Source organism: Panthera onca, chromosome X (genome assembly GCF_046562875.1).
Source record: "Panthera onca isolate mPanOnc1 chromosome X, mPanOnc1 haplotype 2, whole genome shotgun sequence".
NCBI classification, from domain to species: domain Eukaryota; kingdom Metazoa; phylum Chordata; class Mammalia; order Carnivora; family Felidae; genus Panthera; species Panthera onca.
This window is the reverse complement of record NC_138357.1, coordinates 76,581,544-76,599,539: the sequence shown is the minus strand read 5'-3', so window position 1 is coordinate 76,599,539 and position 17,996 is coordinate 76,581,544. Positions and strand designations below refer to the sequence as shown.

The window sequence follows — 17,996 nt, the reverse complement described above, 5'->3', positions numbered from 1 at the left end:
GGTTACCTAGATATGGGTTTAGCTGTTGACTTACCAGTAAGGTTGGCAGGCAGGAAGCTGACCCTAGCCTAGCTCTGGGGTTAAAAACAACTTTTTGACTTGGCATGGAAGCCCCCTCCTGCAGCTGCAGAGTTAACTGATCCTAGCTTCAGCAATTTTTAACACCCAGAAGTGCAAGACAGGACAGAAATCCCATGAGCATTGGATAGAACTCAAGCTGAGGCTTGGATCATCTCCAGTGTGCTTCAGAGCTGTGATGCTGGAGGTTGCTGGGGTGTGTTTCTGAGCAGAGAAAGTAAAGCCCTTATCTGGTGCTCTGGTGCCTGGCATCTCCAGGCAACTGCAAATGGTCTGTGTTTCCAGTCTACATTCTTGTGAAACTTGTAGGCAGGAAACTGGGTCAAGCAGGAAACTGATGTGAGAGAATGAAGTCCAGCTGGGTGTAGCCCCAGAGAGGGGCTTTGCCCATTTATAAGACTTACTTTATTAATGATGGATCCTGTCCCCTTTTGTTTCAGAAGCATCAAAGTTTTATGAGAATTAAAGAATCTGTTCTTCTTGGCTACTTAGATATAAATCTGTTCCTCAAATTCCCTGCCTCTTTCCCTACTGCATCTCACCCTCTCCCCACCAACCTCCAGCTTGGTTCTTGCCTGTGTCTTTTATCATGGAACTTCCCAATGAATTGCTATCCAAGTTTGTGCAAAAGAAGCTATCTTAGAAACAAGGGATCTTTGAATTTTCTTGTATGATGTGTTATGAAAGGTTTAGTCTCCCTAGAATGAGTGTTGATGAATGTCTCAGAGCCTGAAAGTTAGGCCTGCCCTCTGTTGAAACCTAGACTTCCAAGTCATGCCAGCTTGGAGTTTTTCACGGAGGCAAGGTGGTCCAGCCTCCTCCACATAGTCTTTTCAGCAGTGGTTCACTTGAGGTGTCTTCTGTTTCTAAGAGTCAGGGTGGTTCTATAGTTTATTAAATAGCCAGTGGATCAAGAGCCAGGTTTTCAATCCCTGATCTCATTCTGCCTAACAGCTGCATGACTCTGGGACAGTGTCTCTCCTTTCCCAGACCTCAGCTTCCCCAGCTGTATGTTGCAGAATTTAAATCAAGTTGTCTCTAAGGTTCCTTTCATCTCTGACAGTTTAGGATTCTGAACTGTTTATTCTCTTGAAGAAGAGGGATGAGAAGTTCCTAAGGATGTTATTCAGGAGGAGCCAGATGAGATTCTAGGTTTGAAATCTTGAGGAATTGTAAAGAGGCTATGGTAAGGAGCTAGTGGGCAGCCCCTGTAGCTAAGGAGAGATGAACTGGGGTGGGGGTAGAGAAGTATGTGTTGTTTTATTCTGGAATATGGTTTGGCTGAGCTGAATTTGAGAGTAACTCCTGGAGATAAGTGCAAATAGGGAGGAGCTAGTTTCCTTCCTGACTTTCATGTGTTGGGCGGGAGGTGGGGGGGGGGGACTCTGCCTCAGCCTGAGGTTGATGTAATTAAGTCTGGGTTAATGGGGAAGCTGCAGCTTGGTAAGGTAGCCTTACTGTTCCGACCTTTTCAGCTTTAGCCTCTGCTCTGAATTCTCATTCCCATAGTGGCAAGTTAGCTATGTTCTCATTGCTAAGAGAGATTAGTTACATGTGGAGGTTACTTTTCCAAATATATGGTGACTGGGGGAATAACACCCCATTTCCAACATGCCCTTGTCTCCCAGTGCTTCTTGGGGAACTTTTGGAGGGCAGGACTGGGCCAAAGAAAGTAAAAGGGGAGCCTTGTCTCCCATGGCATTTGAAGCAATTGGAATGATTGAAGAACTACTGCTAACCCATTAAGATATGGGTGTCCGTGGGGTTGGATGTGGCTCTCCCTTCTAGAAACTACTGGAAAAAAAGACACAGGCATAGGAAGGGTTAACCCCAGGCAGGTCTTTCTGGATGTGTTAAGGGTATGGAGATGGGGAGGAAGAGGTCAGAACAGATAACTAACTGTTCCAGGTACAATGTCCAAGTCAATAGGGAAATGGCTGAGTTGCTGGGAAGTGAGTGAGTCAGTGGAGGAGGAAGAGGGGGAGATGGAGAATGCCTCCTAGGCTGGAGATTCAAAGCAACCCTTGTTTTTCCCCTTATGGAAAACAGCTGCTTGAGGCAGTGCTGTCATCCCAAGAGGCAAGACAGACCAGGCTTTGCCCTGCCCTGCCCTGCCCTTGCCTCAGTTCTGGCAGCAGGAAATGGTGGGTGCTGGAGCCTAAATAATGGAGATTAGGTAGTTCAAGTAACACTCTGGTGACTGTTCTTTGTCCAGGGGAGAGACTAAAGTTTTGGAGTTGCCCTGGTAAGGCTTGTCCTGCCTTTGTCCCCCTCTCTGACTTGCCTTTGTCTTCTTCATACCAGCAGTTCCACTGGAAGGATGGAGCATGTGGACTTTTGAGGAGAATGGGGAGGTGGCAGGTGGGGGTGAGGTCACTGAGCTCAGACCCAACTGGGCTGACTTGCAAGCTCTGCCCCTGCGAGGGGGCCTTCCCAAGAACTGCTTCCCAGATGTGCTCAGGCTTTCAATGCCAGAGTGTTTGGGCCTTGGCCAAAATAGTTGTCAAGGCAGTGTCTGAAGACAACAGTGAAATCAGCATGACCAGAGAGGTAGGTGGAGTCATGATAGGAGCTCCGGGAATGTCTAGAAGACCAGTCTCCCCCCACTTGGAGATGACTAAATTTGGTTTCAGTGATGTTAAGTGAGACTATGGGTGAAAGGGCTTGGCACATATTTGGTATTCAGTAAGCATTCATTTCCATCTGTTTGTCACGTGCTTCTATGTACTTCAGTTTCGTCATCCATGAAGTGGGACCAGTAATTTTAATTCTTTCTGGCTTACATGTCCATGCTTCAGGGAAATTATTTGTTGTTATTTGACTCTTTCTCTGCTTTCTCCCCTGTCTCCTCCAAACTCCTCTCCAGGAAGGGCCATCTTGTAGTTCAGTGATATGGGGCAAGTGATGGGAAACATTGTCCTGATCTCCTTGCTGTGGTCTGGCTATTGCTCACCTGTATGTTCTTAGCTCTAGGAAAAGAGAGGGCCAGTCCCTTCTTTGAAGCTGACCAGTCCCAGAGTCCAAAGTACCCCAGCTGCTACAGCCAAGGTAGCATCTGGCCTCGTTATTTTTGTTTTCTAGGCCAGCCAACTGGAGATCCCAGTTTGTTGAGGACTTTGGTTGGCAGACCACTGAGATAAGTTTGTTAGTGTCCAATGAAGAGCATTGGTGTGGGAAGTGTCTTGTGTTCAATTGTTCAATAAATAACAGTGTATTTGTTGTTCTTGGGCTAGAGGTGGGAGGGCTAGTGTATATGAGAGGGTGATACCATCCCCACCACACCCAGACTTTTTTTGTTCCCTAAAGCCTTAGTGGTCTCCAGAGACCCAATCTTTGACCTCAGCCTGTGCCTAGATCTGCAGGGACAGGGTTTGGAAAGGATTTAATTCTCTAAGTATGAAATGCTATCCTACATAGGCCAGTTCCTCCACTCTTGCCAAGCTGAGGGGCTTCCTGGGAACTTTCTGCTGACTTTGGAGGTTTTATTTTCAGGTTCTTGCCTCCCAAACTAGACCACCCTCTTCTCATTGAAATTGCAGGAGTCATGCCTAAAAGGAAGCCAGTGGGTGAGCCTTCAGTGAAGCTAGGGTGAGCATCCAGTGGGCCCTGTGAGCATCCACTGTGTGGAAGTGGGTCTGATCCTGCAGTTCATCTTACACACTAGGGTTCCAGAGAACAAGGGATCTTCTTTGATCAAGAATCCTACTCTACCTATAACCTTAAGGCCCCAACTATATTTTTATCCTTATTTGCCCCTAACTCCAACATGCAGAAAACAGGAGAATACCAGACCTATGACCCTTGTCATCATGACTCACATTTTCTTCTGAGTTAAGTGGTGGCAAGAATAGAAGTTCCCTTTTGTTTGCTTTCCTTTCTAATTATTTTAAACCTAAGAGTATTTGTCTTCACAGTGAAGTTCAAGAGATATCAGGCTATATTCCCTGAAGAAACAGCCACTGTGGAAATGGCAGAAACTCTGAGCAGGGTTTCTGGAGAAGTAGGTTCCAGTTTGGTTTCAGCTGGACATCTTTGGATTTTAGGAGAGCCCTTGTTCTGGGGTGATGGTCTATTTAGGAGGAAGGAAGCATGGACAACATTATTCTTAACCCAGCCTTTTCTACTAGTTGATTTTTTTTAGCTTGCCTTACTTCTTTTTTTTTAATTTTAATTTTAATTTTTTAAAATTTACATCCAAATTAGTTAGCATATAGTGCAACAATGATTTCAGGGGTAGATTCCTTAATGCCCCTTACCCATTTAGCCCCGCCCCCCTTCCACAACCCTTCCAGTAACCCTCAGTTTGTTCTCCATATGTATGAGTCTCAAAACAGAAGTTTTGTCCCCCTCCTTGTTTTTATGTTATTTTTGTTTCCCTTCCCTTATGTTCATCTGTTTTGTCTCTTAAAGTCCTCATATGAGTGAAGTCATATGATTTTTGTCTTTCTCTGACTAATTTCACTTAGCATAATACCTTCCAGTTCCATCCACATAATTGCAAATGGCAAGATTTCATTCTTTTTGATTGCCGACTAATACCTCATTGTGTGTGTATATATATATACATATATATATATATATATGTATATATATATATATACATATATATGTATATATATATATATATATATACATATATATACATATATATATGTATATATATATATACATATATATATGTATATATATATGTATATATATATATATACATATATATATGTATATATATATATATATACATATATATATGTATATATATATATATATATATACACCACTTCTTCTTTATCCATTCATCCATCGATGGACATTTGGGCTTTTTCCATACTTTGGCTATTGTTGATAGTGCTGCTATAAACATGGGGGTGCATGTGTCCCTTTGAAACAGCACACCTGTATCCCATGGATAAATGCCTAGTAGTGCAATTGCTGGGTCGTAGGGTAGTTCTATTTTTACTTTTTTGAGGAACCTCCATACTGTTTTCCAGAGTGGCTGCACCAGCTTGCATTACCATCTACTAGTTGATTTTATTCAAGAAACATTTATTTAACAAATATTTGACTTAAATATTTGGGCCTATGAGCTAGGCCCTGAAGATACTACATTGACATGATCTGTGATTGCCACTGGCTTATTTATTCTGAAGTTCTTCCCAATAGTGGAAATTAAAGGGAAATCTTAGGCTGTGGAATGTTTCCCTGGAGTCCCACCTCTTTTGTCAGTTTCCTCCCTGGGCACTTTCTTCCAAAAAGCCCTATTCTGATTCTGCCCCACTCTGCTCAGAATTTCAAGGCTATCTGGCTACTGCTAACAGGATAAGGCCCAGCTTTCTAGCATAGCCTTCAAGGCCCTCCTCCTACCTTTTAGGCCTCCCTGCCTGTTTTTCACTATGCAGGCCTCATTCACACTGGAGTAGACCTGCATGTTTGCAGGTCTTAATGAACCATCTCCATCCCTGTCTCATTCTGGGCCATTGCACATATTGATTTCTCTACCTGAGACATTTGGGTGTTCTTACCTCCAACTCCTGCAGTATCCCTTCTTTTAAAATGAAGTTTATCCTCAGGGACCAGTGCAAATATCACTTTGAACTGTGGTTCCTTATTTCCACAAAAGGTTTCTTTTGTTCTGCTATGGCATTTCTCATGGTCTTCTTTGTATTCCTTGTATATTATAGTTTTCTTATTATTCAATAAGTGCCTTGGGATCAGGGACTGGTCCGATAGCTCTACTCTAACTATAGTTCCTTAAATATTGTGTTCCATTGATATTGGGTGAATTGAAATAAATTATAGGAAGCTCTTTAACCCGGAATCCTTAGGCCTCCATGAGGGTCCTTGGATATAATCTGAAGTGAGAATGATCCATGAACTTGGATTGGGAAAAATTACATATTTGTTTTTACTGATCTCTCATTGAGATTTAGCTCCTCCTTCAATTATGAATATAGGCCAAAAAAAACAAAAAAACAAAAGAAGTGGTAATAATGGCAGTACCTGTGACTTTGTCACTAGTAGAAATCTACAAAAGTTTTATATCACAATTTTTTGGTGATGTTTACTTTTTATTTTATTTATTTAAAAAATTTATTATTGAAGTATAGTTGATATACAATGTTATGTTTCAGGTGTACAACATAATAATTTGACAGCTCTATATATTACTCAATTCTCTAGTTATTGTAGATTTCTCAAAGTATCACTATGCTCAACACAATGTTGAAATTACAGTAGAAATAACTAATAAGATACGGTGCTAGACATTTACTTAAAATCATAAAAAGCACATATTTTTATAACTATTTCAATATAATTGGTTTACTTATATCACTTTATTTCATGTATTTATAAAAATTCCGAAAAGGGGTCCATAGACTTTACCAGACTGCCAGAAGGGTCCATGGCACAGTAAAAAGGTGACCTTATATCCCCATGCTTAGAAGTGCTCATTTAACCAACATCCTTTGAGTACCTACTGAGTCTTTGGTATTGGGAAGTAAATCTAAGTAAGGCAGAAACCTTGAGGTGATAATGAAGTCCAGTGTACTAAAAGGCCCACTGTCTCTTTTTCACCCTGTCCTATCTCCTCAAGTCATTGGTGATTTGAAGTCTCCCTTGACCCACTTCAAGGGTGATTTGAGGCTAGATGTTGAAGCCATATTCTAGCCCATTGGGCTTTATTACCCCTATCTTATGAGGGCCCATTCTACAGAGGTCACTGGATTGGCAGGAAGCCTAGGATAACACCAAGTCAAGGTGGCTAATCTTGCCTGTTGTCTCCCACTGGGGTAACTTGCCTTACTTGTTCCTGCCTTCAGGGCCTTTCCTGTCCCATTGTCAATCTTGAAATAGATTTCCTCCCTGACTCCCTGACTTCCCCAGGCCTGGTCCTCATCAGAATTGTTTAGCTGGCAAAATGGCTGTTTGACCCCCTCTTCCCCGCTAACTGACCCCTATGGTCAGGAAAGACCCAGAGGTGTCAAAGACTGATAAGACTTAATGTCTTACCCACTCCATGGGGATTTGCATTTTTGATAATTCTGTTTTTAGTCTCCCACTCAATAGTACAAGTAGTATGTCAGCATCTTAGAAAATGTGGATTAGTGGGTCTTTTTTTTTAATTTAAAGAAGAGGGAACACACTCATCACCACCCTAAAACCAAGCCTGACTAACACTTAGGCATGATTCCAATTACTATCTCTCTGTGCATACTTTTTATGGAATTGAGCTCATGCACTCTTGTTGCTTTCCCTTCCTTACTTAATATTACTGAACTATTTTACTTGGGAATGAAATAGTTTTCAGAATATTTTATATGACCTTATAACAAACCATCTTGTGGCTGTACCATATAGATTACTTAAGCAAAATGTCCTATAATTTAAAGAATTAATCCATCATTTATTTTCATGGGAGATATTTTGTACTTTGATGTATGAAGGGCTTAATGTATCAGTTTAAATTATGAGGTTTGGATTTAGATCAGAATTCAAACCCTATCTTCCCTACATCCTAGTGATATGACTTTAGATAACATTTATTTCTTTATCTTCATTATTTATTCAATATGGAGATAACATTATCTACTTCACAAAGTGATTGTTTATATTAAATGGGCTAGTGCACACGAATCGCCTTGTGAGTACCAAGTTTCCATACATGAAAACTACTGCATATTGCTACTAATATTACCATCAGTACCAAATTTTCAGCCAAAGTAAAAAATCTGTACTGATGAAACTTCAGCTATCATTGACCTGAGATGGGGGATCTACTCATAAAAGTGGAAGGTATTTTATTCCAGTGCCTATAAAATCATATATGTAACTACCTGTTGTTTTCATCAGTGCCTGTTTCTGTCCCTTATCCCTCTGCTGACTTGGCTTTGGTAACACTTCTGTGCAATGGACAACTACCTTTGCTGAGGCCCCTTTCCACTTTTGTTCTTAGGGAGACCAATAATTCAGGAGGTACTAACAATGCAAGTCAGTATATAGAACCATAGACAGTGGAACTGAAATGGTCATCACCTAGTGTAATTGACTTCTTTCCTTGCATTACTACTGTTGTACAGATGAGGTGAACTAAGGCCCAGGAAGGAGATAAGCCAGTATATTGAGCCAGGTACAGTGCTAGGCTTGGAACCCAGTGTTCTTTATCTTGCCCTTAACTTGCGTCTGCAAAGACCAGTGCTGTAGATAATTCAGGCTGTGGATCAGAGGTGGGAGGAGAATGGTGTGGGTTTACAGCTGGCTGATATAGGTGGGGAAGGCTTCCTGGAAGAAGTACAATCAACAGTTGCTTCCTCTTGATAGTAGGCTGATTTGCATTTATCTGTTTGCCCCTTGGTAAGCATTGCTCTGTGGCTATGTTTTTTTCTCTTCAGTAAGCTGCTTGGGAGCCAAGGCTGCGTTATTGTTTGTTTGTCTAAATATTCTCCTTTCCTTCCCACCAATATCTAAGTTGCTCAGGTTCTTAGCATACTACTAGTTCCCTCTTCTTGGTTGAACAGATACACTTGTCCCAGGCTCTGCTAAGCACAGACCCAGACAACTAACTTGCCTCCTTTGGTCTCATTCTAGATCAATGTGCGTGTGACCACCATGGATGCAGAGCTGGAGTTTGCTATCCAGCCCAACACCACTGGGAAACAGCTGTTTGATCAAGTAAGAGAGGGACTATTTGTTTCTTACCCTTTTCCACTTCTCCTAATAATTCCCACCACAATGCCCACTTCTTGGGAATCTCTTCTCCTACATGCTCCTCTAAGATAGGTCAAAAGAAAGGCTGACCCATGCCTTAATAATAAAGGCAAAGTTTAACTTTGGCAGCCTGCTCCTTGGATGTCCCCGATTAATACTATCCTTGGTCCTGAACATGGAAGAAAAGAGAAGCAAGCAGGGTCTGACTCTGCTAGATGCTCTAAAAATGTTAACACATGGAGCCTTACTCTCAAGTTGGAAAGATGTAAGTGATCTCTTCCCCCATTTTAATGACGAGACTCAGAAATTAAGTAGCTTTTTGTATCTAGCTGGTATTTGGCTGGGATTTGAATGCTACATTCTAGTCACTGCACCCCATGGCCCCTGTCACATATTTTTGTTTTTGTTTTGCTTCCTAGTAGAAGGAAACCAAGTTATTCTCCTTGAGGTAGTATGCCCTCAAAAGAATATTGGAACTTAGGATACCACTGGGAGTGATGAATACATTATGAGGGTACTTCATAACCTGCAGTCATGCCATGGAGTTAATGTTGAAGTCTCATTCCCATCTCTAACTCAAGGGGTGTCCCTTCACTATTATCATAAGGGATGTGCTATATAATGTAAAAGCCAGGTGGGGGCCATAGAATCTTTCAGCATTCAAAGACTCTCCAAGGGCCAAGGGAATGTGCCATCTGTGACCAGACTTCCAGGAGTGAAATTGTATTCCCATTTCCAGAGGCTGAGATCCCTTTAGATGGACCATTACCCCATTTCTCCTCCACTTTCTGGTGAGGTGGGGTCTGATATTGTCTAGGATGTTGGCACCACATCCTTGATGGATTTTCTAGGCCCTCTTGCTTTGCTTTCTCTTTTTCCCTCTGAGTTCCTCTATTGTCTAAGAACTTCCCCAGAGCTGGGGAGGGAAAGGAAGAAAGTCTCCTTTGGACTTTTCTCAGACTTCTTCCCAGATCCCTGGATCTACACATCACCCTTTTCAAGCCAAATGATGCCATCTCCTGATGTCAACATTGGGGGCTTTGTTCATTTGCTTTGGAGGGGTATAACTGTAGAGGGAGGGTGAAGAAGGCATAATTTAGACCCTAGGGCAGAAAAAATTCTTGAACAAAGAATTAACTTATTAACTTATTAACTTCAGAAAGCCAAAAGGCATGGTAATTCTTTGTTAGTGTTGGTTTGATTTGTGTACCGTGGGTGTTGTTCTGTAGGAAGCCCAGATGGTGGGGAACCCTAGCCAGATGGTATGATAGTTGTGAAAGCTACTACTTCCCAAACAAAACCTTTGACAGACTTGAATCTTTCATGCTGGCTGGGGAGAGGAAAGGGAGAAAACCAGGAAGTTCATGACTTCTCATTGGGAAAATCAGTGTTGTTTTGAGAAATATCATTTATTGAGCACTTACTATGGACTAGCCTTGGCTAAGTGCTTTAATCCTTACAATGATCCTGCCTATGAGAGATATAATATACTCTAGATTATGCAGTTTAGTAAGTTATAACATGGAGTTTTAAATACAAATCTGACTAAAAAACTGTAGTTTTCCCACTGCAATATTCTGCAGGGTGAATGAGGCTGTTTGGGTTGAGAAGACTCAAGAGAAGATGTGTTTTCTGCTTTGAGATCTCTGAAGGACTGTCATAGGAAGGAGGAAACAGTAATGTTCTGTGAGGTCAGATGGGGAAGAGCTGGGATCCCATGGGTGAAAAGGGGAAAAATATTTGAACTCAGACAAGAAGTTGAACATCTGGAACTCTTGGGGTTAGTGCAGGTCTGGATGGGGATCCACAGAGGTATGTTTCCACACGCTACTGGGGGATATGATCTTTTCCTTCTAACTTGATGAGTCATAAGGGAAGGTGTCCATTCCATGTGGGCTTTGAAACCCATTATTCAAGGAGGCCCTCCTGGTGGAATTGGGGCCTCAGAGGAAGGAGCTGGGAGGAATTTCTTGGGAGGAATTTACCAAAGCTCTGGAGCCATCTTGGAACCCAGAAGTTGTCTGGCCAGTGACTAGAGAGGAAGCTAATTAGAGAGGAAGCACCCTCTTTGGCACCAGTAATACATAACATGCAACAATGGGAAGTCATAGCTTGAGGAGACAGAAGACCTGATTGGAAAGGGAAGTGTAGCCCCTAGTTCCTCCGTTTACTTTTGTTTCTTCTTGTGAGTGTGCACAAGAGTGTGGGCAATTCTGTCACCTACCACCACTTCTAAAGCCTGAGATTCTTCCAAGGGCTCTTTTTTAAAGTTTGTTTGTTTGTTTGTTTGTTTGTTTATTTAGAGAGACAGAGAAAGGCAGAGAGAGGGAGCATGAGCAGGGGAGAGGCAGAGAGAGAAGGAGAGAGAATCTCAAGCAGGCTTCGCACTGTCAGCACAGATGTGGGGCTCAAAACCATGAACTATGAGATCATGACCTGAGCTAAGATCAAGAGATGGATACTCAACTGACTGATCCATCCTGGTGCACATCCAGAAAGGCTCTTGATTATGTAGGTGCCACTAAGGGGCAATGTTGTGACCATGAGTTCCACTTTGAGAACCCATTGCTGGCTCCACCCCAGCCAGGGCCTCTAGCTTAACCAGCCCCTTCTCTTTAAGATTTTGACCTCTACAATAAAGGTGAAATCTCAGAGCATTAATTTTTAATTGACTGATTTACTATTGACTGAAAGTCTACTGTGTCTCAAGAAAAATCTCTAAACCTATCAAACACCATCTCTGTCTTTAAGGAACTTGGAGTTCTTTGCCTATAGAAACAGAGAAAAGTAAATGAAACTTTCTTCCCAGATAGAACAAAACACCCTTGAGGTTAAGGTTGTGTATAGAGGTGGTACACAGTGTATAAAGCATGGGATTTGGTGTCAGCCTTGGGTTCAAATTCTGTCCTGCTTGAATGGCTCATTTAGCCTCTTAGGACTTTACTTTTTTCAGTAAAGTTGTAATCAAACTAATTTCACAAATTTTGTGGTCTTATTTAATCCTCAAATAAGTAAAGTGTCTGGCATACAGCAGACATTTGAGTGTTGGTTGTTCTTATTAAGGGCTAAGTAAGTAGTAGAAATTACCCTGGGAGTTCAGATAAAGAGCCATTAAATCAGGAAGATTTTCTGGCTCAGTAAATTCCTTAGGGTTTGTGGACTCTGCATTGAAGGCAACAACATTTTCTTCTCTTCCTTCCATTTTTAGTTTATAAAATAACTAACATTTATTATTATAATACTAATATCTCCATCTTATAGATGAGGGGCAGAGGCTTAGAGCAGGGGGGAAGACCTATTTAAGGTCAGATAGCTAGGAAGTGATATAGTGGCTTGAATCAAGGCATATATCTTTTCCAGTTTTCCCAGTGCTTTTTGTCAGCTATATCCTCTGAGACCTCCCCTTTCTTTACCTGTTCCTATTCTAAGTGGAGGAAATTTGTCCCTAAACTTAGAATCCTAGCTGAGTGTGGTCTATCCACTTGAACTGCCACTTGAACACAGGCAGTGTAGGGCAGCAGAAACAGCATTGGTAGCAACCCCTACTAGAACTTTTCAGTTTGTGTGTTGATTTGCTTTCAGATGGGTGGTTGATAGAGCTTCTGCCAAGCCTATAATGGGATCTCAGTGGGCCTCAGGTGTTTGGGCATTGACAGAATTTTGCACATAATTTTTCATGCAGTTTTCCTTTTGAAGCTCCAGTCTTGCTTCCCAATCCTGATCTGGGATTCTGAAGTGACTGATTACATACTTGTTGGTTTTCTCAGATAGATGCATGGGGGTTATTGAAAGGAGGGTTCTGGGCTCCAGAATTTACCTCATCTCCCCTCCCATCCATAGACCTCAGATGTAAGCAGCATTCACATGCAGAGGAGTGACAAAAGAGGGTTCTTTCTTACATTCAGATGCTCCTAGAAATTAGTGAGGATTTTCTGAGGCAAATCTCTTCTCCTCACTGGACCTCAGTTTTCTAGTTTATGAGGCTTGGACTCTATAATGCTGCACAGTCTGTTGTGGGAGTTTGTGTTGTGTGGCTCAATAGAATTCACAGTCAGTGTATATAACTGGTTTTAGGAGGTACACAGAGCTGTGGGATGAATTTGATTTAGTATCTTGGACCATCAATTTTACTTGTAGATGTTATCTATATCATTATTAAAACATTTAAGGAGTAGATGTAAAATGTGCACATGTGATTAAGATTAAACCTGAGGCTACAGAGAAATTCTGGCTTGAAGCCATCTACTTACATCCCCTGGGATATACTACCCTTTTGTGTCCTCTGAGTATATGTATTTATTATTTTCTGCTGTTTATATATTTATTCCATGGAAGATTTGAGAAATGTTAGCTCAGGCCAGGTAAGTTGGCAGTCTGGGGTCAAAGGGAACCAAGAAAGATTTTTTTTTTCTTTTTTTTATAAGAAATGGAACCATTTCTCAGAGTGGAATGGTAAGGACTCTAGTCACTGCAGCAGCAGATGTTGTTCCTGGAACCATAACCTAGATACTCTTTCCCACTAGAAGATGGGGTTTCCATTTTGTCTGGAGTGGAAGTCTCAGCTGGAAGCAAAGCTGGAAGCAAGGGAAGCTTGGCCTCATTTGGAGACAAGAGTTGCCTGAACAAATGATTCCCAGCACCCTGTGGACCTTAATTGGAGACTTCCTTATAGCCTGTAGTCTAGGGGTCATCTGTTTTATCCTTTGTTCTTTTTGAGTCTCAATTCTGACCTTAGATCACATTTCCTTCCCTCCACACCCTCATTTCCTCACTTTGGGACTTCATTGGAAGCCAAGAGATATTGCTCATTTCTCCAAAGCCTTGGAGCCTAAGGAAATGGAAAATTTATATGCATCTGATTTCTCTGTGTTTGAAAAGGAAAAAGCAGAGCTCAGAGAGATTAAAATTCCTTACTGATCCTGAAATCTTTTTTTGTTTTTGTTTTTGTTTTTTGACATCACCTTAGCTGTTATTTGTCCAACTTCTCCTCAGAGATATCCCAGATCCTAGAACTATTTTGAGTCCTGTGGTCTTCCTCTTATTACACTCCTACCCATCCTTCTAGTAAAACGAACAATGTGGTACAAAACAAGGCTAAGGAGTTCACTCCTGGGACCTCTACAACTGGCTATGTTGTCTGTACCTGCCTTACTCCCTTTTAATTCTGGTGTCTCTGAACCTCTACAGTTGGTAGACCCAACTTGCTGCCCTACCAGTTCTGTCCCAGTCTGCCACTCCATGACCTAGCATCCTGGCCCTAATCTTCTGCATCTTCAGTGTGTCTCTCTCTCTCCTGGGGCTGACCTACTTCTTCCCACCAATTGCATCTGGACCCACTATCATTCTGCAACCCTGTGAAAATCATCAGAACTGTTAATTGGGCTCTATCTTAGATGTAGGATTAGATAATAGTGCTTTAAATAATCTTTTCTGTCCATGCCCTGCCTCTATCCTCCACAAAAGATGCCAATATCACATTTCAACATGAGCATTTTGTATTCTACATCTAAAACCTATAGGGAATTCCTTTTCACTGTTAACTTAGACTCAGGGACTCACCTTGCCTTTGAATCCTGGAAGTCTTTTTATCTTTTCTCATCCCATGTCCCCCACAACTTATCTTTTCTAAACATGTTCATAGTTACCCAAGTCAGCAAGAGGTAGGTGGGAAATGGGACAGTATTTCTTAGTCATTTAAAAATAAACCTAATTAGTAGACTGAACTTGAGGTAAGAAAGAGACTAGTCAAGCCATATGAGTTGTAGTAGATGGAAAAGCTTGATAGATGAAGAAGCTAAGTCCCAGAGAGGGAAATGTGCTGCATAAAGATCACACACCAAATCAGAGACAGGTGAGACTTTCACTCAGGTTTATTCATGCCTTATTCAAGCTGTGAAAGGGAAGGTTGATCACCATGCATGCCCCAGTGAGCAATGAAATTTGATGACTGGGGGATATATATGGTTTCTCTCCAAAGTGGTTGCTGACTGAACCTAGTGGGAAAGCCAGGAACCATATCTAGCTGCAGAGATGGTCAAAGCTCATTACCTTGCTTGGATATGTGGACAAAAGAGAGACAAGGCAGTTAGTCATTTGGGAACCCCAGGGATCCTAAGCCCCTATGATTTCTTGTAATTAAAAGAGAGCATGCTAGAAAAGAAAGGGTTTTAGAGTCATGCATATCAGGATTCTAGTCTAGGCTTTATGGTTGTAGGCAGGTTGCCCCCTAAGCTTTTGTTTCTTCATTTATAAAATGGAGATAATAGCTATCTCAGGGTTTTTCAGTGTTCACTACCTGGTACATAATAGTTACTTAATAGATATGAGATCCTTTTTCCTTTGGGCCTCTGAAGTTCTAGATTGTAAGCTTTGGGAGTGAATATGGGGCCTGGCTTTGGGTGCCTAGTAGAAACTTTGTGGATATAGTGGAGGTGTGTACGTGTTTGTGTGTGTGTGTGTGTGTGTGTGTGTGTGTGTGTGTGTGTGTTTTGAGGGAATATATGATTTGTTCACAAGGAAGGGTATTATAAATATTGGGTTTTTCTTTCCTGTTTCTATCTCCAGGTACATTTCTTCACCTCACTCTCCTATCTCCCCTGCCCATGCCTCAAGGTAGTCAGCATAACCAATTAGGGTGTGGCTCAACTTTATTGCCTCCATCTCCAGTGATGGGCATTCTGGGTTCAGCTGCCAGCTAGAACCATTAACATGCTAATGTCAGGGACTGGAAAACAAACCCCATCTCCTGGCTGCTCTCCCTTTCCTACCCATTTCTCAGCCACAAGGCCCACAACACAAGGGGCCCCTTAGCCACTATACATACTGAGGTACTCACCATGTTTCTACCCTCTTTCCCACTCTCAACCTGTGTGAGTGGTAAGGGGAGTCATGAATAGCCTCAAATCAGGGCTGGAAAGAAGCATCTCAGCACCCAGACACAGCACATCTTTGGAGTATATAGATACCACAATGCCTGTTATGTCTCCCCAAACATTATTTCTTGGGCATTGTAAATGGGACTCAGTTAAAAGAGTGTGGGCATATTCGTACTTGCTAAAGATAAAGGAACAATCCAGCAGAACAAGATATAGGAGTTAAACCAACAATTTCTACTTCCAGCCTTTAATTCATCCTGGGAGTGGAAAGGCACATGACATCATAGAGGGAAGAAGTGGCAGAAAGCACTGGATTTGAATGTGTTTGGAGTCAAACAGACCTGATTCTGCTACTCACTAACTGAACTTTCACTTCTTGCAACCTTATTTTCACTATAAATTTGGGCTAATTGTAAATATATCACAGGGCTTGTGAAAATTAAAGAAGATAATGGATATAACGTTTTTGATGTGTGGTAGTGGTTATAAGTAATAGGCCTGTTCCCTACCTCAGCGGAAGTATCTTGTGCAAAAGAGATGCTGACATCATTTCTTGACTGCTGCCCAAGTGTATTTCCTTGCCAGACCCTGGACACCTTATGTACTTTAAAATCAGGGACCAGGGGCGCCTGGGTGGCTCAGTTGGTTAAGTGTCTGACACTTTGTTTTTGCTCAGGACATGATCTCATGGATTCATGAGTTCGAGCCCCATGTCGGGCTCTGTGCTGACAGTGCAGAGCCTGCTTGTGATTCTCTGTCTCCCTCTCTTTCTGCCCCTCCCCCACTTGTACTGTCTCTCTCAAATAAATAAACATTTTTTTTTAATTAAAAAAAAATAAAGTCAGGGACCAATCAACTGATGAATGGATAAAGAAGATATGATATATATGTATGTATGTATATATATATATATATATATATATATATGTATATAATATATAGTGGAACATACATATACATATATATATACACATATATACATATATGCATATATATATATATATATATATATATATATAGTGGAATATTACTCAGCCATGAAAAATGAAATATTGCCATTTGCAGTGATGTGGATGGAACTAGAATGTATTATGCTAAGCAAAATAAGTCAGTCACAAAAAGACAAATACCATATGATTTCACTCATATGTGGAATTTAAGAAACAAACAGATGAACATGGGGGAAGAGAAGGAAAAATAAAATAAGAGAAAAACAGAGAGGGAGGCAAACGATAAGAGACTCTTAACTATAGAGAACAAACTGAGGGTTGCTAGGGGGGAGGTGGGAGGGGGATGGGTTAAATGGGTGATGGGCATTAGGAGGCACTTGTGATGAGCCCTGGGTGTTACTGTGTAAGTGATAAATCACTAAACTCTACTCCTGAAACCAATATCACATGGTATGTTAACTAACTTGAATTTAAATAAAAACTTGGAAAAAAAATAAATTCAGGGACCATGTTGGACTTTTTTCTCCTCTGTCCCTGGCACAAAGTATGTATTCAATCAGTTGTTGCTTTTTATTTTCTTTTCTAGGTGGTAAAAACTATTGGCCTGAGGGAAGTTTGGTTCTTTGGTCTGCAGTACCAGGACACTAAAAGTTTCTCTACTTGGCTGAAACTCAATAAAAAGGTAACTGTTTACCCCATTGTTGGGTTTGGAATTCATTTCTCCATTACATCTTATTCATGGGGTAATATGTGCTAGCTGGAAAATTCTGGGCTGTGTTTTTCACTGGGTGGTCCATTGACCACTAGATCAGAATAAAGGCAGAGGACCTCAGCCAAGGCAGAGCTCTTGCTCTGTCTCCACTTCGACTTCTAACAGTGAGAATGGCCAACGTCCAAGGATGGAGAGACCCTTTCTTTTTTCCTGGGAGCTCTGTCTTAAACTTTGACTTGTTTTAGACCACAGCCATTAATGCCTTTTCAAGAGGGGATTAGCATCCTATTTTTTCTTGCCAAACTCAAGGGCTTTAGGAGGATTGTTCAAAAGAGAATCACTGACTCTTGAACTAGAAAGAATCTTGAGGGTCTCCTAATCTTATTTTGTCTCTGCTCCACCTGTCGACTCATACCTAACTTCCATACAGATGCTTCCCTCTTTCTTGATTTTCTATTTTTCCTCTATAGGCGTCTACACATAAGTTTATTAGCACATATTTTTTCCTCCAAGTTCTTAAATTGCAGCTAGTTAACATACAGTGTAATATTATTTTCAGGTGAAGAATTTAGTGATTCATTATTTACATACAACATCTGGTGCTCATCACAAGTACCCTCCATAATACCCATCATCTATTTAACCCATTCTTTCTTCATTTTCTATCTCAGTCGAACT

The 17,996-nt window shown here is 41.3% G+C and overlaps 1 protein-coding gene across 1 annotated transcript in view; it reads left to right on the top strand.

Moving 5' to 3' along the window:
- Window positions 1-17,996, top strand: part of MSN (moesin) — a 65,264-nt gene that overhangs the window by 32,478 nt on the left and 14,790 nt on the right. Inside the window, exons 2-3 of the mRNA XM_081792355.1 lie at window positions 8,662-8,745; window positions 17,193-17,288. Of these exons, the coding sequence (XP_081648481.1) occupies window positions 8,662-8,745; window positions 17,193-17,288 (180 nt within the window). The remainder of the gene's footprint in view (window positions 1-8,661; window positions 8,746-17,192; window positions 17,289-17,996) is intronic.